The sequence below is a fragment of the Pseudomassariella vexata genome (assembly GCF_002105095.1).
Source record: "Pseudomassariella vexata strain CBS 129021 chromosome Unknown BCR38scaffold_18, whole genome shotgun sequence".
NCBI lineage: Eukaryota > Fungi > Ascomycota > Sordariomycetes > Amphisphaeriales > Pseudomassariaceae > Pseudomassariella > Pseudomassariella vexata.
Window position 1 is genome coordinate 39,464 of NW_024467973.1, and position 20,596 is coordinate 60,059.

At 50.8% G+C, this 20,596-nt stretch overlaps 8 protein-coding genes across 8 annotated transcripts; 5 read left to right on the forward strand and 3 right to left on the reverse strand.

The window, feature by feature from the left end:
• Positions 1-287: 287 nt before the first annotated feature.
• BCR38DRAFT_489733 (GWT1-domain-containing protein) lies at positions 288-1,853 on the reverse strand (the record flags this gene model as incomplete). The annotated part of the gene is made up of 2 exons (XM_040864432.1): positions 288-1,682; positions 1,746-1,853. 2 exons carry the CDS (start codon positions 1,851-1,853, stop codon positions 288-290), a joined length of 1,503 nt encoding a protein of 500 aa, XP_040710857.1.
• Positions 1,854-2,651: 798 nt separating this feature from the next.
• BCR38DRAFT_448540 (uncharacterized protein) lies at positions 2,652-3,313 on the forward strand. Its single transcript, XM_040861230.1, has one exon. It carries the CDS (start codon positions 2,783-2,785, stop codon positions 3,221-3,223), a length of 441 nt encoding a protein of 146 aa, XP_040710858.1. The 5' UTR covers positions 2,652-2,782; the 3' UTR covers positions 3,224-3,313.
• Positions 3,314-4,976: 1,663 nt separating this feature from the next.
• Positions 4,977-6,148, forward strand: BCR38DRAFT_353842 (acyl-coenzyme A:6-aminopenicillanic acid acyl-transferase-domain-containing protein; the record flags this gene model as incomplete). The annotated part of the gene is made up of 2 exons (XM_040856819.1): positions 4,977-5,012; positions 5,114-6,148. 2 exons carry the CDS (start codon positions 4,977-4,979, stop codon positions 6,146-6,148), a joined length of 1,071 nt encoding a protein of 356 aa, XP_040710859.1.
• Positions 6,149-6,525: 377 nt separating this feature from the next.
• Positions 6,526-8,068, forward strand: BCR38DRAFT_501247 (uncharacterized protein; the record flags this gene model as incomplete). Its single annotated transcript, XM_040864833.1, has 5 exons — positions 6,526-6,823; positions 6,882-7,009; positions 7,073-7,249; positions 7,314-7,442; positions 7,475-8,068. The coding sequence occupies 5 exons, from the start codon at positions 6,526-6,528 to the stop codon at positions 7,940-7,942; spliced, it is 1,200 nt and encodes a 399-aa protein (XP_040710860.1). The 3' UTR covers positions 7,943-8,068.
• Positions 8,069-10,297: 2,229 nt separating this feature from the next.
• Positions 10,298-12,913, forward strand: BCR38DRAFT_501249 (uncharacterized protein; the record flags this gene model as incomplete). Its single annotated transcript, XM_040864834.1, has 5 exons — positions 10,298-10,311; positions 10,342-10,667; positions 10,743-11,048; positions 11,196-11,885; positions 12,057-12,913. The coding sequence occupies 5 exons, from the start codon at positions 10,298-10,300 to the stop codon at positions 12,911-12,913; spliced, it is 2,193 nt and encodes a 730-aa protein (XP_040710861.1).
• An 819-nt stretch (positions 12,914-13,732) lies between these two features.
• Positions 13,733-14,042, forward strand: BCR38DRAFT_489738 (uncharacterized protein; the record flags this gene model as incomplete). The annotated part of the gene is made up of 2 exons (XM_040864433.1): positions 13,733-13,940; positions 13,996-14,042. The coding sequence occupies 2 exons, from the start codon at positions 13,733-13,735 to the stop codon at positions 14,040-14,042; spliced, it is 255 nt and encodes an 84-aa protein (XP_040710862.1).
• Positions 14,043-14,647: 605 nt separating this feature from the next.
• Positions 14,648-17,316, reverse strand: BCR38DRAFT_79414 (D-lactate dehydrogenase mitochondrial precursor). Its single transcript, XM_040865653.1, has 4 exons — positions 16,809-17,316; positions 15,337-16,703; positions 15,161-15,241; positions 14,648-15,000 (listed from the first exon to the last, which is right to left on the reverse strand). The coding sequence occupies exons 1-4, from the start codon at positions 17,083-17,085 to the stop codon at positions 14,908-14,910; spliced, it is 1,818 nt and encodes a 605-aa protein (XP_040710863.1). The 5' UTR covers positions 17,086-17,316; the 3' UTR covers positions 14,648-14,907.
• Position 17,317: 1 nt separating this feature from the next.
• BCR38DRAFT_79413 (uncharacterized protein) lies at positions 17,318-20,114 on the reverse strand. Its single transcript, XM_040865652.1, has 2 exons — positions 19,882-20,114; positions 17,318-19,678 (listed from the first exon to the last, which is right to left on the reverse strand). Exons 1-2 carry the CDS (start codon positions 19,995-19,997, stop codon positions 17,719-17,721), a joined length of 2,076 nt encoding a protein of 691 aa, XP_040710864.1. The 5' UTR covers positions 19,998-20,114; the 3' UTR covers positions 17,318-17,718.
• Positions 20,115-20,596: the final 482 nt, after the last annotated feature.

Consider the following 20,596-nt stretch of genomic DNA (forward strand, 5'->3'; position numbering starts at 1 on the left):
GGAATAATTCGACATGCTTATTTATGTATGTCGATGAGGATGACAACCAGACGGATGCCGTCGGCCAGAAAACCGGCCTTCAAGCTCGCTCACCGCTTTCAAGACACGATCCTCGTGAGATTGGTATTTGCGTATGCGATGTAACTACTAGATGCCATGCCACGTGTTCGATTCGCAGCGGCTAGAGGAGGAACAGGCGGTAAGGGTGCACAGAACGGTTGATAGATCTCGATTGGATATTCATGAATATTTGACACAAAATCCACCTATGACTTTTGATCATATAGCTACAATTTTATCGAGATATCGTACGCATCCAAACCAACAGCAACACCCGTGAGCACTGCCGCATAGCCAACCAAGATGCCCATGGTCGGCACTGGCCCAACATCCAACGTCGGAACCGTCATATTGACCAAACCGGTCAATAAATTCGCCAACAGGAACACAGCCAACCCGTTCCGGTTATAGGCCCTTAGAACCCGGCTTGTGGCCGTCTCATATGCCTCCTTTTCACTCCTCGCATCCGTCGCATTGTAGAATGCGGGGAAGAAGATGGTGTCTATCAGACAATGCGCCAGGATCGACGCATTATTGAACGCCACAATCCACAATACATATGGTAGGTTCGCCAACCGGCGCGATACGTCGAGGCCAGCGCCGTAGACAGGATTCGTGACCGCAACGTACAAGAAAGACCAGATGCTGGTCCAGACAAACATGACAAGCAGCAGCGTGTTGCGCTGCGTCCCTGGAGTCGTCGTGCGATTGGGGTTGATGCGGCGAGGCAACATGTACATGCCTGCGTCCTGACCAGCCAAGAAGATGGCCACGTATCCCACGAAACTGCAGATGCCTTCCCTATTTTTTGAAATGAGGTCCGTTCGTGGCGCAAGAAGGATGAAAGCTTTCAAGCTTGTGCTCTCCAACAGGACCTGGTACCCCACGCCCAAGAGGATGGTGAGTGTGGCGAAGCTAGGCACTACCTTCAGCGCCGATTGGAATATCGCCACAAAGGGCGGAAGAAGACCCAGGGTAAAGAAGAAGTTCCAATGCACGCCGTACTCAGTCACATGCTCGGCGTAGTCCAGACCCTTGACACTCAACAATCGGACCACGCCCAGCACGAGGAGTGGCATGGAATGTCTCATGGAGTACAACAATCTTTGGGGTAACGGCATTGTACGGCCCTCGGCTCGCTCTTTCAGCACTGGCCGCGCCGCTACTACCCCGGCGCTGAAGACAAAGGACCCGACGCCAACGTCCATAAAAGAGGTGCCCCATGTTTCGACTTTGGCGAACCGGCGAGGAAAGAGCCTGAAGTCGACGGCAAGGATCGCTAGGCATGTAGCCACTAGCATGGAGCCGCGGTAATGCGTGAGGAAGGGCTTGATAGATAGCAGTCCCAGTCCTGCATTTCCTCCATCGTTGGCTCTGGATGTGGCGCTGGGCGGCAGTTTGGGCTTCTTTTTATGATCGTGGGAATTCGCTGGGAGAGCGTAGACAACCAGCGCCGGGGCAAGAATCAAACCATAAAGGATAAGGGGCGTCGAGGAGTACAGCGTTATGGCGAGGAGGATGGCGCAAACATTTAGAACGAAGTCGGCGGCAAAGGATAGCGGCGTATAAGGTTTGAAGAAGGACTGCCGGCTTTGGAGAACGGACCAAAGTACAATCGCAATCTGTTTCAATTGTTAATCTTGGTTGAATTGAAGACAAGCCGAGGCATCAGAAGAATCGCGTACTGAAGCTACCGAAGCCACGTAATTGATCTCGGACACGGAACCGCCTGACAGACCGGAGACGAAGTCCTCCTTGAGCTGCTTGTAGCTTGTCGCATTGGAGGACGCCATTTTGGTAGTTGCAGATAACGTGTTTCGCGAAAGGCAGTGATAGAAGAAGGAAGGACGGTTTATGTTTCGACCGCTACCCTTAAATCCAGCGGCATCTCGTTGTTGGTAAGAACTGGACAGCTTGTCAACTTGAGAAGCAACGAGTGCTCGGGTTGCATCAACTCGAGGAAGTGGATGGAGACAGCAGGCACCGAGGAGTTCAAGCTCCAAGCGCTGGGAAGCTTCGCCCAATCAGCGATTCAAAAGCCGAGCTATTGCGCCCCACGTGGCCCTGGCTGTGGTTTCCTATTTATGCTGACAACTTCAACCTTCGCGATCCAAAATCTCGTACCGGAGTATTTGAGAGATACATGATTCAAAAATAACAGTCGCTGCAGATTTTTGCAGAGCTTGAAGCGTGGAAAATACCAGATTCTTGCACAAGCTGCCTGCTGGAACGGTAACTGCCTCGTTACGGCCTCCAAATGCAGCTGACCATTTGACCAGTCTGAGGCAATGACTTAGACGCCACCTCATGATCTATGTTTGTTGTGTTCGTACTTTGAGGGCTGTTCTTTGTTTATTCGCGTGCGATGAGAACAATAATCTCCTTCTGAGGAGCACCTTGAAGCCATGTCAGCTTCTCTAGTGCTGCTGCCTTTGACTCATTCGCCCACCAACCCTTTGAGAACTTGAGAAAGGCCAATGACAAAAGAAAAACACGCTTTTGTCTCGCTATGAATGAAGCACGGTTCGAATATCAACTATGCAGGTCTGGAGTCTTGTTGGTGTAGGTTGCTCTTCACTGTCTCGTCAGCGCAGTGACATCCAACGTCCGTATCTTACAAGTCACATGCTTCACTCGTTTGATAAAGATGACATGCAATGAATAGGCCCCAAGATGACCCATTCTCACGTCCGTTTTGACTGACTACCAAACCCACGGCGACATGCCAAAGACTGCCCTACGAGCTGCGGTCAGTCCGCAAGGCTTGACCATCTCCTGCCTGTCGCCCAGAAGTCTACTCAGCCCATCCTCACCTCGTTCGTCATCTCACAGGGGAAGGTTCGATCACATCCAGTGGTTGCGATCCACAGCGTTTCGGGACGGTCTGCCAAGGCCAAGCCTGATGCAAAGGAATAGCACCGCTATTGACAAGTCACTCCGAAACCCTTCCGCATCGCCAACACCTCAACGGCTAGAGAATGGCACAGGCAATGAACGTCGTCAAAATAGAGTTCATTCCCAAACACAGTCGCCAGTCCACAGCGGCAGGGGAGCGAGTAGCATCAAGACCGCCGCGTTGTTGTCCAGTTATGAGGTCGGGCCGAGTGTACAGGACCCTGAGAGCATGGTGCAAGATGCAAAAGCGGTGCCGATCCGCAAGTGACTGGCCCCTTTTTCCTGGTTTCCTTACCCGCAATGTTGACAGCTTGGCTCGAGACTTTGAATACGCACGAGCCCATCTGCCCGTCCTCGCAGCACTTCTATCTTCTGGTCGCGTGCGGGAAGGTGATTTTATCTATCTGCCACTTCCTTACGCCGAGGCCTGGCCGCAGACGGCCAGGTACGTGTATACTGGCCAAGAAGAGTTGACTCATGCCATCAGGGAGAATATCCTGTATCTAGCTGGGAAGCCGTAGGTAAGAGTATTGTTTGGTCTGGCAGCATGGGCAGATGAATATAATGATTTAATGAATGAGATCCACGAAATAATTGCATGTTAAAGAGCATTGCACTTCTGGAATGGGGCTGCCTTGCCTCTAATGCATCTCGTTAGATCCTGTCCTATTAGTTTATATTAAAAGCTCACAGTCTGACCATACTCAAACTGCTCCAATGAGCAGATCTCGTTGAGATTATAGTTGAAACGAGCACGTCACCATCTCATTATTGTCAGACGAGCGATATTTGCCCCGGGTTATAGAGTTATAGATTGTATGTGCTACATAACAACTTTGTTGAACCTCACGTACCCAACCAATAGACTTTGGTCTGTGCATTGAAGTCCTCAGATCAGCAAGTGAAGGCTTATCTTCATTGGACACGCAAAGGTTCAGCCGCTGTATGTTCGTTAATCCACAACATCTTAACTCTCTCTAGTGTTGCGCCTGTAGCCGTGGAATGGGATTTCCAAATATCACAAAGGGGTCTACAGCATCCCAACTTGCCTTCGGTTTCCCCAGCCATATCGATTAATTCTTCAAGCATCCTCCTTAGCGTACCCCTATACCTATATCCCAGTATTCACCCAATGTGCACATCCACCCAATCCTCCCCATCTTCAACACCCTCGTGAACAATCCCCCCCTCCCCACTCTCGGCGCCTCCGGCCCCTGTACCCACACCACAAGCATCAAAGAGATCCCACAATCCAGCGACTTCGCCTACATCTACTGGATCTATTATCCCTCGCTCTCGCCACCTCGAGCGGCACCGTTACCACGGACTGCATCATGAACACGGGCGCTAAGGGGGACGGGTTGAAGGCCGTGCAGAGAGAAACTCGACGAGGATGAGGGTTATGGGGCTTTGATCAAAGCTGCGGTCTAAAAGGTCCAGGGCGCGGTGGACACGAATAAGAATGGGGTTGGGGGCCGCAGATGGGGAGTCCGATGATTTGGATTTGGCGGGTGGAGAATGTGAATGGAAGACTTAGAGGTGGATATGTAAAGACGGGGAGAATGTGAAGAAGGTCTTGTGGTGGACTTTAGGGATTAAAGGCGATGGATGGGAGAGATGTTGGTGACGATGGGGATGATGGTTCAAGGTGGAAAAATCCATCATTAAACACCGTACTATGAAAAGGGGTGGGCGAGCGCAAGTTTCTGACTAGAACATTTTTCGCGATCCAAATTAATGTCTGGCTTTACTTGTAAAAGTCACACTTTGATCTAGATCAGCTGTGAGAGTTCCCATCCTCCAGCCTTTTCCACGGTAGTTCCTTTGTCTCGTGGTATAGCATTAATTGTTCCCGAAGTTAGATGGTGGCGGTGCAGTTGATCGAGCCACAAACTCTCCAGTGCTGGCTATACCCTATCGGTTCCGATGGCATCATCTTGGTGAGCTCGACGTCATTTACATCTTGTCAATTCTACCCACTTCTCGTGATCTCTTCTTTTAGAAAAACAAAACACGTCATAATGCTAGAGGTTCGCTGCTCAGGCAGCCCGTATGAGGTATGTTGTCTATCCTTGGGTTTCGTATGTCTTAAAGCTGCAAATATGTAGTATTCTCTTGCAATTTGATGACCATTGATCTTTAACAAGTTAAATTCCAGATCGGGCACACCCAAGGTACCGTGGCCAAATCGAAAGTAAACGGCTCCATCGCCTTCTACAGAGCACTGTTCCAGAAATCATGCTCACTCGACTGGGACGGCGTCTTAGAGGAGGCTTCTTATTACGTCGAGCCGCTCGGGAAGACCTGCCCCCGCTATCTAGAGGAGCTCCGCGGTCTGGCGGACGGAGCGGGGTTGGCCTTTCTGGACATTCTGGCGCTGAACGTCCGGACTGAGATCAACTTTGGGATGTTCTCTGATAAGACGAAGGATGTTGATGAGATGCAGAGTGACGGTTGCACAAGTGTAGGATGGTTGACGCCAAAGGGGCAGTCATTTCTGTCTCAGAATTGGGACTGGATGGTTGAACAAGAGGCCAATATTATCGTGTGCCATATTTCGCAGCCGGGCACGGGTATACCGGATATTTCTATTGTCACCGAAGCGGGAATCATTGGTAAAATCGGGCTCAATTCGGCAGGAGTGGGTTGCTGTTTAAATGCGATTCGAGCTCGTGGTGTCGATCGGTCCAAGTTTCCCACCCATTTCGCACTGCGAACTATCTTGGAATCCTCCTCGATGGAATCCGCTATTGAAAAGATCAAATCACTCGGTGTAGCTGGGAGTGCGCACATATTGATTGCTGATAAGACTGGCTCAACGGGTGTTGAATGCACCAGCATCGGGATGAAGAAGCTGCCCATGGATAACAGGGGGAGAATCTGTCACACGAACCACCTCATTCTGGATCATCCAGGTGTTGAAGAGTCTGCGTGGCTGAAAGATTCGCTGGAGCGACTTTCTCGGGTTCAAGAACTCACAGACCTCATGTCCGCAGAGACATTGGATATGGTGGCATTGTCCAATATATATGAGGATGAGCAAGGCTATCCGGCTTCGATTAACCGTCGACAGGTGGATGACTGTGAAAGTCAGACGGTATTCAATATCATCATGGATTTGACAAACCCGAAGGCTTGGGTCACTTTTGGCAGGCCTACGCAGGCTACGGACAAAGTCACTTTCGAGTTTTAGGTTTGGGGAACTATCTTGAGAGCGCGCAAGTTTTCTCCTATACCAATGTGAAACTTGGATCTCGAGTACCAAATCGACTCAATTGGTAGTATCGCAGCTAGCAGGCACAGAGAAGTGGACGTATGCACATAGTGAAGTGGATTGCACTGATGCTCTAGCTGAGCATTAGCTCCCCGGGCAATTTATGATTCATAGTGGTTCATGCCGCAGGGCTCACCGAGCCATTCACTTAACTTGACTATTATAAGCCAATCCAATGATGAGACTAAAAGGTCCACATAAGCCACTATGCTGAGCAGGATATAAGAAACCTGCTCGATCTCCCCCATCACTGCATCTAGCACAGCATCTCTCTCTACAGATGACAATAATTGACCATGGCAGGCTCCACCAATCACGCGATCGTCTTTGGTGCATCTGGCCTGATCGGCTGGTCCGTAGTCTACCAGCTTCTGTCCCGTTATCCCGAGTCCGGAGCCTTCTCAAAAGTCACTGCTGTGACAAACCGCCCGGTTGACATCTCAGACTCGTATTGGCCCGAACTCAGCACTGAACAACCGGATCTTCAGCTGGTCTCCGGCATTGATCTCCGTGGCGGCGACGGGGATACTCTGGCGGACACCTTGAAGCAGAGTATAAAATGCATTGAAAGCGTTACGCACGTCTTTTACTTCGGTATGTTTATTTCATAAAACTTTTACTGACCTCTGTGAGCCGATACTGACACTTCTAGCCTTCACATCCGTCAATGACGATATCGAAGAGGTCGCAACCAATCGGGCAATGCTGAAGAATGTCATTGATGCCATCAACCTGCTGAGTGCCGAACTACAGTTTGTGGTATTTCCCGGTGGGACAAGGGTAAGCCAGCCTTTTCCTGTTATTTAAATTACAGAAAACGTGGGACTAATCACGGAGAAAAAGGGGTATGGAATATATATTCCAGGTGGCACATTCAAGGCACCATTAACTGAAGAGATGACGAGTAACCTACCGGAAGACTACGCCAAGACGGTTGTCTACCGGGCATTTCGAGAGATTCTAGCGGAGGCAAGCAAAGGGAAGAAGTGGACGTGGTGTGAGGTTTGCCCGGACGCCATTGTAAGTCTTCTTCTCCAGAGCACCTAATCGGACTGGAAGAAGCAACAACTAACAGTGTTTTCAGGTTGGATTCACGCCGAATGGCTCGCAATTCAGCCTGGCGCTCCACTGGGCCCAATATCTGTCCCTCTATGCCTATAACCACGGTGTTGGATCACGAGCATGCGGCATGAACCAGGCTAGCGACGTCGACGTGCCGTTCCCGGGAAATGAGCCGGATACAAGTCGCTCAGCACCCCCGTTTCCGCCAAGACGATTGCGCAGTTCGCCATCTACGCGTCTCTACACCCTGACAATTGTGGCCGGGGGCAATTATTCAACATCGGAGACAAAGAGAAACCTTGCACTATGGGCGAGATTTGGCCGAAGTTGGCACAATGGTTTTGCCTAGTGGGCGTGGGGCCGAGGAAAAACGCGACTGACCAGGAAGCAGAAGCGGAGAAGCCATCAAAACCGGGAGAGTATGTCGAGAAGCACAATGACGTCTTTCACCGGGCCGGACTAGACAGGGCTGCTCGTGCGGGCGTCGGGGCTGGGAGTCAGCAACTGGATAGTGTGGGATGGTGGCTGACGTTTGATAGACAACTCAGCTTAAAGAGATTGCGGGATACTGGGTTTCGTGAAGATAAGGACCCGTTGGAGGGTTGGCTGAAGAGTTTCGAGATGTTTAGAAGGGCGGGGTTAATACTCTGATTGTGGATGTGCACTGTAGAGCAAGTGGACATTATTATTGCATGGTTTATCGATCTATCTGATGTGGACATCTTGATGCCATGGTGTAAATACGGTTGAAATATAAGACATGTAAACTAGTGTGCCATTCATTTTCAAACTTCAAATGGTATATGGTCTCAATTGTAACATCTAATTATAAGTAAGATAAGCTATATGTTTAATTTAGACCTTTTTTATCGAATTGCTTATTGCTTTCTTATGTTGACAAGCACAACTCAACCGATTAGCAGCTGGTATATCATCGGCTCCTCCCTGTCTCCAGTCACCTGGCATTGTTTACTTCATGTATAGGCAGCCAAATCGATGTTTTCTATCTCTTGTTTGAAGTGCCTCTGCCTGATTCTGTGCTCCGGGCACGTCGATGCGTCGCGTAAAAGTGCCAAACATTCAACTGTTCAAGTGCTTGCTGCGGACATATAAGACTTGACACTTAAGCATCGATGAGAGCCGCACGACACAGAAACTCCAAACACTGCAACTGTGGCGACACCGAGATATTGACGTGAATTTCAATCAAGCTTACTTGCCCCAGTTGCAACCTAGTATTACTTTACCTACAGAGAATCCACTGGTCCCGCTTCGTAGCTTCTTATGCAGTTCATCATTGGGACATTGGAGTTACCCAGTTGGACGACCGTCCCGCAAGGAAATACCCGAGGAGATCGAAATTCTCTTTTCTCACTCTTGTCATCTGTATTACAGTCTTCTTGGTTTCAGTAGAGTGAGTATGATCTGAAGTCCCTCTACACCCAAAATGAAAACGAAAAGATGAGCTGACCATATCTTTCCTAGCTTTTCCATCATCGCCACGTCCATCTTGGCGTTTGTCCAGGCTATTGGTGGTTCGTTGTTTTTCAATGTGGCCCGGACAATGTTTTCCAACAAGCTCGCTTAGGAGCTTACCGCGAAAATTCCTAATTTGGATTCTTTTATTGTATTGGAGTGAGATTACACGGATTTGGCCAAGATTTTTCCAGAGAGATACGTCTCTGCGGTGGTACTGTCGTATATCAATGGTTTGGGGGATTCGTTTATCGTTGGTACTACCGTTGGTGGCGATTTCTACTATTGGTATCGCGTTCGCAGAATAGAGAAGTGTCAAGGGGGTTAAGAGGGCGATAGCTATCCATGTTCAAGTATGAGGAGACTATGCACAATGTATAGGTGGGTTGGAAGCCAGGCATTGGGGTCGCAATTGTGTATATATATCAATTGGCTTGGGTGGATGGGATCAGCCTACTTTACATTACCACGTTCACGCGAAGGAGAAATGTTCCCTAGTTCCAAGTAGACTAAATCATTTCAAACGAGGATATTTATGACTTGAATAAAATAACTAATATGCGCATCACACAAATAATCAAGATGATTACTAAACGAATGTGAGTAGGTGTCTGCTTGTCACTGTTAGTAAAGAATTCACCATCGATCCTATACAAGTATTGGAACCATAGTATGAAATTTTCTGGACACGTGGAATGATACTGTTGACCTATCTCGGTAGAAAGGGCCAAATAAATACACAATTTAAAACCCAGATGAAGTGTTGTTAGCTGATGACAAAGGACCAAAGTACCATGAGTCATATACCATAGCCGAAAGTACAGGGTATCAGAGTTGTATCTAGCCTCATTCGATATGATATGAGTCTTAATAATATAAGCTGCTCTTGTTTATCTATATTGTTAGAGACATTCAAGCTTGACAGCAGATCGACTAGAGTACGAACTATGGTAGTCAATTCCATTCTAGAGGATTCAGAGGCTAACCCCTATTAAATATTATATTTACTCCATTACCACATTAACATATTAGTCTCAAGTCCAACGGTGGACCTTCTTCGCTTTCCTGTGAAACAAACCCCACTTATCAATCCTCGATCGCTCAGCTTGTTGGGTTGGTTCGAGGCAACCGGCACATAAAACGCCAGTTTCAGCCGCTGAAAATATTAACAGCTGAATACGCATAGTGGCGTTTTGAGCACTCAACTAAGCCCCGCCAAAATTTCATTCAGCCTTGGGCTGAAGTCATCCCACATCAGGCTCAGCCGCATCGATGTAATCATCACACGCTTATATGAACCTCCTCTCTCCACGATAGTGCAGATATGCTAAATAATGCCCTTAATGGAGCTTTCAGACCTTTCTGACTACAACTAGCGGCCATACCCGAGTTGTCCTTTGTAAAAAGCTCTCCATTCTCAAGCAATGACTAAACACGGTCACAGATCCGGAGCCTGGACCCGTGCCATCGAGGAGCTCGTGGCTGATTATAAAGATGGCGAAGATGACTGCTGGGAAGAGATAGACAAGAATGCCTCATCTTTCGTACGTGTTGAGGAACTGATTGTCATATAGTCCCCCAGCTAACTACCCACAGATACCAGACGATCTCTGCCACCAATGTCTCGAGATATTCGAAAGGGACTTCACCTTAACCCCAAGTCCTCAGAACTTGGTATACGTCAACTCTCAAAACCCGCTTGGATGTCGCCTCTGCGCCCTCTTCCTCGACAAGTTCGATTCAAGTCCCGATGCGATGTCGCCGTTGGAATTGGGGTACGTGTTGAGGTGTCGAGACGGATACTTCATGGGCGTGTTCGATATCGAGTTCTTCGTGATGCAGGAGGCTTCGGCGGAGGGGCGTAGGATTAGACTGTGTTTTCAAGAGGAGTTGCGCACAGGTGGGTATTCTATAGGCCTCTCCTTTTTTTTTCTCCTTTTGATATATTTCTGCCACCAAGAGCTAAAGGTTCTAGAGTCGAGCATGCCACATCCGGTCCCTTACGACCTTACAATATCTACCACGACCGGTTCAGGGCAGAGTTTCGCGAGGGCAAGAGGATGGGTGAGAGAGTGTATGGATATTCACGTTGAGTGCAAATTGGCAGTCCCCAGCTCCAATTTCATGCCCACTAGGTTGGTCGAGATCGCTTCCGGACGTCTACTGAATATTCGATTGCGGAAGGGGAGCGAAATAGCACCTGAGGCACCATACGCGGCCTTGAGCCACTGCTGGGGCTCGAATATGCCTTACAAACTGACACAGGCCCGGTTGAGCTCTTGTATGGTAGATATCCCGCTCAACTTATCTCCAAGGTATTTGTAGATGCAATTAGCGTTGCAGAGCGGCTAGGTATTCGGTATATCTGGATTGACTCACTATGTAAGGACCTCAAGAGCATTATAGTATAATTATCTGACTTCAGAAGGCATTATTCAAGATTCCGCCGAAGATTGGGGAAAAGAGTCAGCTCAGATGGGGTCCATCTACAACCACAGCCTCCTAAACATCGCCGCCACCGGCTTTTCTAACGGCGAAAACGGCCTTTTCAGCCGAAGAGATCCAGCTCTCCTGCTCCCCATCAAGGTAACCTTGCAACAAGACATACACACTGTGCGTAAAAACAACCACAGACAAATGGATATGAAAAGGGGCAACTACCTCCTAATCGATGTCAACACCTGGAAAGACGCTGTCGACGAATCCCCGCTCTGCAACCGGGGCTGGGTAGCCCAGGAGCGCACCCTTTCAATCCGCACGCTGCACTTAGGTCACCGCCAGCTCTTCTGGGAATGCCTCTGCAAGTCGCGAAGCGAAGTTTTTCCCGAGGGGTTCGTGCAAGGCACCCTGGCCAAACACCCGAAACGCTTCCTCCAGTCGCGAGCGAGTGAACAAGCAAGTCGGATGGAAAAGGCCGAAAAGTTTCGACAATCTCATAAGGATGCTAAGATCAGGTACCGAGAGCGCCTGGAGAGGGAGAGAATGGGCAAAGACAAGTACAGTTTGTTCCCCACATCATTTTTCAAGCCGAAGGGGTACACCATGTCCGATTGGATGGCCATGTGGACGCCTCAGGACCTGGAAGGATGCGATTTGTCGGTTTTTGATGATATTTCGAGTAAGTCGTGGGATAAATACAAGATGCAGCTCTAGAAGTGGTCGGTTGGGGCGCAGGCGGATGCGGAGGGGAGGGTTGGGGCTAGGACGGTAAGGAGTATGACACTTTCGCAGCAGCTGTGGTTGCACATCGTCGAGGTATACTCTGCTTGCTTGCTTTCTTTCTCCAAAGACAAGCTCGTTGCTATTTCTGGTTTGGCTAGTTTGATCAGTAAGGACATGAAGTGTCAGTACCTTGCAGGAATGTGGAGGAAGGATCTTGAGCATCAACTTCTATGGAAAGTCAGGGTTACACGACCAGAGGCTGCCTTTGGCAATACGAGGGGTCCTTCTTGGACGTGGGCGTCGGTAGATGGCTCTGTTAAGACTCCTTGGATGGAGTCGGGCTGCGTTGGGTTACACGAACATTCCCCTCTTCGTTGGATAATGACTGACGAAATTTCCAGCCATCCGGAGAAATTAACCTGGATATCCAAGGTTAATCAAGCCCAGGTGACCCCGTTAGGGTCACGCGAATTTGGTCAAGTCAAATCCGGGTGCCTCACCATAACCGGCCGCCTCGGAGTCTTCCGCATCGACAAATCCAAGACGATGACGAACCCACCCGTCAACGGAAAGGGAAAACTCGTGTCTAAAAAGACCTGGATTGCAGCCTCGTGGGACACTCTAGAGACTGAGGCAGTCTTTGGCCCGTCTGGACGCACGGAGTTGTGGCGTTACACCGAGTACGGAACTCAAGGTAACTCGAAGACAAAGGCAAAGGCAAATCAGTTGAACGTGTTCTGTCTTCCGACGCGGATCATGAATGCAGATCCTGTCAATATTGATTACGAAGCACCCATGCTCACGGGACTACTGCTATTGCCTGGGGGAAAGAATGGATATTACCGAAGGATTGGTCAATACGAGGTTTCGGAACACTGGGAGGATGGCTCTGTTGCCGCTTTCACGAACAAGACGACGTTGCTGGATTCGAGCCTGTATATATCGAAGGATAAGAAGGGTAATTTCAAGATTGTCATTGTCTGAGTTGCGTTGGCTCAGAATACTTAGGTTGGAGTAGGCCACGCCTCGTGATTACTACAACTATTATCTTGGGTACCCATTTACTATATATAGTCTGTTAACGATGAAAACTTCACAGAGACGACGACTTAAGCTTCTATAGTAGTAACCAAGGTAGCCATGAAGAATTAGTTCAGTATCTGAGAACTTTATGACATCTTATACTTTTTATAAATGTGACGCAAATAGTTTCTCGATATGTCATACACTGTATCCTACGTGAAGCCTACTACTTATTGAAAATAACTCTTCCTTAGATGTGTCGACCGGTTGCGTCACATCGCATACTAGTGTAAATTCTTTCAGGTTCCGAGAACAACGAACGCAGCTGAGCTTCCAGCATATACGATGCCTACATAGATGAGACGCTGGCAGCTTCCGGTGGTGGCACTGTACTACAGGAGAGATGACACTGCCTGACGCAGACGCAACCTAATTGGCCTTCTGTGCAGTATGCATATTTTCTCATGCCTTGCTACATAGCAACGCACCATATACAACGAATAGTAAGCACCGTCGTCTAGAAGACTTAAAACCAGCTACATCCAGGTGTACTAATTTCCAGTTCTATCATCTCTTTCACCTACACTTCGCATTCCATCCTCATCGCTAACCACTTCACTTGAACCCACCCGGTATCTCATATAATCTCCGCGTCGAAATGGAGAAACTCAAGGACCCCAAACCCTCCCCGGTGTCAACAATCCTAGCCACCACCGCCGCCAGCGCCATAGACATGACCCCAGACACGCGCGACATGCAACGCCGAGGCAAAACCCAACGATGCAAACGCCAATCCCGCCTTTCGCCACCCTCGGCTTCGTGTCCATGTACATGGTAACCTGGGAACTCGTCCTCATCACGCTCTCCGCAGGTTTCATCAGCGGCGGCTTCGCGGGGCTCTTCTGGGTCTACGTCGAAACTGCACACGGCTACGCCTCTATATTGGCGTCTCTCGCGGAAATGGAGAGTATGGCACTCATGTCGGGGGGTCAGTACCATTGGGTGTTTGAGTTTGCGCCGGCGAACTAACAGAAACTTCTGAGTTATTCAACGGGTTGGATGTGAACGCTGGGGTGGCTGGCTTGTTTAGCGGCGGGACCGTATTTCATCACTAGCTTGTGCACGCGTGTGGGTAGATTGTGAATCCGGGGTTTGGGTTCGAGGCGGGGTAGTATATTTATTGATGCTGGGTTGTTGATCGCGCAGGTGTTTTGTAACACCGTTGGGGCCCGGTTGGTTCCTGGGTTGGAAGTCCCTTCGCTGGTTCTGCATTTGTTGGGGGTTGTGATCATGCTCACTGTTTTCTGGGCGATTTGTCATCCGCTTAATACACCTAGGGAAGTGTTCACGCATTTTGTTGACAGTACGGGATGGAACGATATAGCGATGGCGGGATTGTCAGTGGCCTACGATATACAACAACCTGGAAGCATTGTTCACATCTCTAGGTGCACTCTCGACAGAGGCTTAGTATGCCGTGCTCTTCTTCAACGCCGGATCGCGAGCCATCGCTCTGTTTCTGACCATCATGTTGCTCTTCCTCTTGTTCTTGTGCAACATCACGACGCTCGCGACCGTCTCAACAGAAGCGTGGCTGTTTGCAAGCGAAAGGAACTTTATACCGCCGGCTGCGTTCGTAGAAGGGCGAAAGTTGGAAGGAGTTCAACTTCAGACAACATTCTGAAGCGTACTTATGGTTAGAGCCATGTCCGACTAGAAATTATGAGGGGACAGCATGCTAAATTGGCTTGGCTTATAGCGTGTAGTTGGCGATGAAGACCTTTTAAGCTAGTCGTAATCAACCCCATCTTTTCACCGCCGTACACAAAGTTCATCCTCAAAAGTATACATTGAGAACAGCGAAATCTATGTATATCTTGAGTTGCAAGAAGGCTTGGGGTACACATGACTTAATGATTCTACTCGCACAAATTTTCTTTCTTTTCTCTGTAATTTTACCACTCAGCCACCTCACCCGGCTTCGGCTTCTGCATCCTCACGACTTTGTCGACGTTGAGCAGACACAGGGGGTCTAACGCTTGCTTGAGCTATTGTAGGATAATTGTCAGCTACCCGTCAAACGGATGTATAAACCAAGGGGAAAAGGGGTTTGAGTCTCGAGTCATTCAACTCTGCCCGACAGACTCGGCAAAAGCCAAGAAAAAGAGTTATGGAAAAATAGGGCGGAAAGGGGGTTCGACAACATACCTTCCTCATCGTATCAACCGTGCTCTCACCCAACTCGTGAGGCAAGTAGTCCCTCTTCACAATTCCAACACCATGTTCTCCCTTCAGAATGCACTCCAGTCAGCCGTTCATTCGTTTTCACTTGCACTTTTACTTTTTTTTTGTTCACTCGGTAGGGAATGGGGTCTCAAACTCACCGTAACCGTGCCCTCCATCTCCACAGCCCTCTTCACCATCCTATGTACCAACTCCTCAGCCGCATGTCTCTGCTCCTCATTGGAAAGCAAAATAATATGAAAATTCCCATCGCCTACATGCCCCACAATTGTGCCATACATGCCACTCGCTTTCAAATCTTCCTTAGTAATCTCGATCAAATCAGGTAACCGACTAACAGGGACCGCCACATCGCCCGTCCACACCTTATCCCCAGGCTTGCTGACGGACATGGTACTCCAAAGCGCCTCTTTGCGCGCACTCCACAGCTCTGCTTTCTCCTCCTCGCTGCGCGCAAACTCGAAGCTTTGGCTCCCCGTCGCTTTCGCCATGTCCCTCACGATTTGGATTTGCTCCCTGACGCCGTTGTCCGTGCCGCTGAACTTGAAGAACAGCGTGGGCGCTTCCTTCCACTGCTTCGACGTCATGCCCGCGTGGTTGATGCACCGCATCTGCTCGTCGTCGAGGATCTCGACGGCGGCCACGGGGACGCCCTGCCCTACGACACGCGCCACGCAGTCGGCGGCCTGGCGGATCGAGCCAAAGGAGCAGACAGCTACCGAGGTACTGGCCGGCTTGACGGTGAGTTTGAGGGTTGCCTCCGTCACGAGGCCCAGCGTGCCTTCGCTGCCGATGAAGAGCTTGGTTAGATCGTAGCCGGCCGAGGATTTGCGCGGGCGCTGGCGCGTCTTGATGATGGTGCCGTCGGCGAGCACAACGGTCAGAGATAGAACCCATTCGCGCATGGTGCCGTAGTGGTAGGAGTTAGTGCCGCTACAACCGGTGCCGATCATGCCGCCAATCATGGCACCCGGGCCCGGGTCGGGAGGGAAGAAGAGATTGTCCTTGGCCAGCTCCTCGTTCAGGTGTTCCCATCCGACTGCGGGCTGGACTACCACGTCGAGATCTTCCTTGTGCAGCTTGATGACCTGGTTCATGCGTCCAAAATCGATGCAGATGCCGCCGCGGGTGGGTGTGAAGTGACCCTCCAGACTCGTGCCGCCGCTGTAGCCAACGACTGGTATCCTCCGCAAGTGGCAGATCTTCATGATTTCGGACACCTCTTCCGTCGAGGCGGGGAACACCACACAGAAGGGTTGCTCCGACTTATGCGCTCGATACGAAGACCAATCTGATGTAGAATGTGCATGCAGGTCAACGTCGAGCGTGCTGACATGCTCCTTGCCGACAATGGCAGCAAAGTCATGCCACGCAGCCTCGAGGTTGGCTTTTCCAAGCTTATGTACCGGGTCGTTCGTCTGGGACAGTGGTAGGGTCGAATTGGGATCGATTTCGCGGGGTCGTAGGGTGCCCAGGTAGTAGGAACCAAGTGCGCCGGCGACAAACACTAGCAGAAGACGAAGACGTCAGTCCAGCACTCTTTGCCGCAATAAGCCATGGTTTGCGTGCATGTGCTGGGGTAGGGGAGGGGCGCTGGAAGCATATGGCATACTGAACGTGGTAGCCCACCGCCTCGAGCTAGCCGAGTTCTCTCTCTGCTTCGCGAACTTCTCGCGCTCTTTCCTCTCACGCTGTATGCGCGACGAGATACTCTCAAGCATCTGGCCCTGGAAGCTGGACCCAGAGCTGGCCTCCTTCTTCTCGCTGGCATACCATCGCACCGCTTGTTTCGAAAGCAGAGATGCGCGTGCCGGTGTCGCTATCCTCGATGTGGCACCTAAGCTCCGCAGGAGCGTGGTCTGGGTTGGTATCGTTGTAAGGCGCGACATGGTGAAGGCCTTCAATTATGTGGCGGAGAAATTGAGTCTCGAGCTGGCGAGCATGAGATAATCTTCCCTCGAGTATTAAACCAACTATGCGTTCCGGACATTCGGAAGCCGGCCGCCTCTACGTCGGGGTTCGCGAGGTATCTCTTTATGTCTCTTCGTCAGCGTCTTGCAGGTGGGAAAAATGGCGTCATTCGACAGTCGGAGCTCGTTCGCATGCTGGCTCTCTCCACTATGGCCCGCGTGGAGCCCGTGACGACTTTTTATACTGTGCGGGGACGGATCTCCGTCTGCGCCGTCGACCATCCATTTGCCCGTATTATGTCGCATGCTGCTGCACAGGAACACATCAGACCTATCATACTAGCATCCCAATGCCCAATTCAGCGCAAATGGCAATGCGGTATTCCCGATGGTACGATATTATGGCATTCATTTCTCGAAACACCCGTCACCTGCACATCTTTACCGAGGGAATCCGGCTCACCGGCTCACTGCACATCCCAGCTGTTTGTCACGGTGCAGCCAACAACACTTGGTATTACCTCGTCTCATTAAGTTCAGCTCGTGAGGCATTCCATCGTGAAAATACCTCCCTACACCCGTACTGACGCAGAGCGTCCCCATTTTCCGATGCTATGTCTTCCAACCTGCTCCTAGCACCTGGATGTAAAAACCCGGCGCACCGCTTCCACCCCGGCCCTCGACTACCGCCAAATAAGCCGTCAACTCATCATCCCTGCTTATGTTGATTGTCATGCCCTCAGCCAGTATCCCTTCCACTCTCCCACAAACCGTCCCCGCCAAATCCTTCACAGCGACCTGCCGCAGCTCTTCAAACGTGCGCGCTGTCAAAGTCGCAATCCAGATTGACGGCGCCATGGTGATGGGCGACGAGGGATGCAAACGTAAGTAGACTGCAATTGGCGGCGGTTGCGGCGTGGGATTGACGGTCGATGCGAAATGCTGCGTAACATAGGCGTGTTGTTGACCTTGCGGCGCTAAAGTTTGAGGAATATATGCGGCGTGCGCGTGCTGCGAGTTGACGGTGTCATGTCCGTTCATGAGGACAGGAAGCGCTCCATCGATCTGCGGGTCTATGGGAAGCCCATTGTCAAGCAGGCCGTTGGGTAAAAGCTGCGGCTGGTTGTGGGAAGGACTATGGGCAAGAGCCTGTCCGTTCGAGAGGCTTTGGAGGGCATGGTTATGGGATAGATCCCGTGACGGTGATTGAATATGGGTTTGTAATGGAAGCTGAGGTGGACCTGGGTTATTCTGGCCATTGTGCCTGTTTGGCGTACCAGGGCCCAAGCCCGTGTTCATATGACGAAGTTGAGACGAGGTCTGCTGTGCTTGACCGTAGTTGTCCTGCAGTTGGTCGTCGTGGCCGGGGTTTACGCTAGGGTCGATACTGCTCTCGTGAGGCTGTTGATGCATCATATCGTTGTTGGGCGAAACTGGTGCGAAATGAGAACTTGTTTTGTTCCGGTTCGGATCGCGCCGGGCCTGGTCGTCCCTCAGTCGTTTCATCACATCTCTGGCCAGAACATCAGCAGCCCTGACTTTCTCCTCGTGGCTTGGGTCGGTTGCGCCTGCGGCCAACACTCCCTGTAGAATCGAAGAACTTCGCAACCACCGCTCTTTCAGCTCGGCCCAGTGCTCGTGCCCGGCTTCAATCTTGCTTGTGAAATGATCTGCCTTCAAGATAGCTAGGAATTCCTGCCGCATCGTCCTCGACTGTTCAGGGTTAACCCCCAAAGTGTTCTTTGCCTCGGCAACGGTCATCTTCGTGTGCATCGTGCGCATGCGCTTCGTGACATCTGTGCAAATAACATCAAGCGCCAACTTCCTGCCGTCCACATTCTCCTGATCCGCCCACATGACATTCTGCAGGTGAGGACTCTCCTGGATCAGCCGAGTCTTGACGCCTTCCCATCTTTCAGGGCCGGCGATGGTCTTCTTGCTGACTCCAGCCTCGTCACATATTCGTCCGAAACGCGTGCGGAGTTCGCGGTAGAGTTCATTGTCGAGACTGAGAATGGCCTTGCTCTCGTCGATAGTCGTTTCGGACGGGAAGCGAGGCGGGCCTGGCGGATCAGCCGGAAGACCGGCCCATCCTCGAGTCCGCCGGCGACGCTTCCGCGTCTCCCACCGCTCCGCCGACACGACCTCGAGCTTCTGCAGACGGTCGCGCCGTTTCGCTATGACCTGGGGGGTGAGTTCGTTTTCAGAGGCCTGAGCCCCGTTCAGGTCTTCCTGCGTAACGCTCGCGATCGCACCAAGCCGCATGCTCATGTCAGACTGCGAAGCAGCAGCGGCAGCGCTGGCGCCTATGGGTGAGACTGGTATTGGTACTGCGCTCTTCTCGGCGTTGGGCATCCGTAGTAGCCACCGATTCCGGGAGCGCACGCGCATCAGTTCCCGCTGCTTGATATCAAAGCCGTCCTCCTCGTTCAAGACGCGCAGCATCTCCCGCTGCGACAGGTTCCGCTCCCATAGTTCCTTGACGCGTGCGACGAGGCGATCGTTCTTGTGCGCAGGGTTCTGTTTCGACGGGAAGTCCCAACGACGAAATTGGGTTTGGTAGGCACGTTTGCTGCCATTGCGAAACGAGTGTCAGCCAAGCAATGCAGATATCCGGAAGTTGGTAAGAGAGTAGATGCCATGCCCATGTCATGCACGCATCAAAGCTAATGGGCCTGATAGTAGCAAGTGCATCATGTCAACATTGATTCACGAACGTACGGCCGTCCACAGAGCCCACTTGAGCTTTTGAGTACGGCGAGCGGGTGGTCATACCTGGGCGCGAACTTGTGATGGACCCGCAAATGATCCATAATCTCTTCGAGAGACTTCCTCTCGTCGATGTACAAGCGATAGCATAGTTGTTCGTGCTTGTCCCAATCGTACACCATATTACCGTCTGCTTGCGATGTCAATTGACATCCTCACCTCATGTTCGCAAGTCGAGTCATCCGAAGCTGAGGATGACACATGGAGGAGCGCTGTTGGTCGACGGAGCCATTTTGCGTTTCTGGTCAGAGCCGATGTCCGAGGTATGCGCTGTACTGTGTACGCACTGTTGACACACGATAAATCAGAATACTTCATAAGAATCGACACTGTTCCCTCACACCTCAGTGCATGTACACCTGTGTCGGTGCGAGCCTCTTGAGCATACACCGAAATGACTCAGGCAAGCACTGAAGACAAGAGCAATGGAGAAATGGGAAATGAACCACTGTATTAAGAACCTGAAAACGTTAAACGACCACCCGTCGTTGACCATTGAGTATAACCACGTCACCGATAGGGAGTTGCATACTTGTGTGTTTGGGCCGATCTATCGTACGGCCGAGGACTGCCGACGAAGACTTCAAGAATGCCATGCAGTTGGGACTGGACGGAACCGGTGTTGTCGGCTTTCCCATGTTGGCCCGACATCTCCTGCGGCATCTTCCCTTCCTGTCTAAAGTTGTTGAGTTGTATGACACCACTTTTCTCGCCAGCTTAG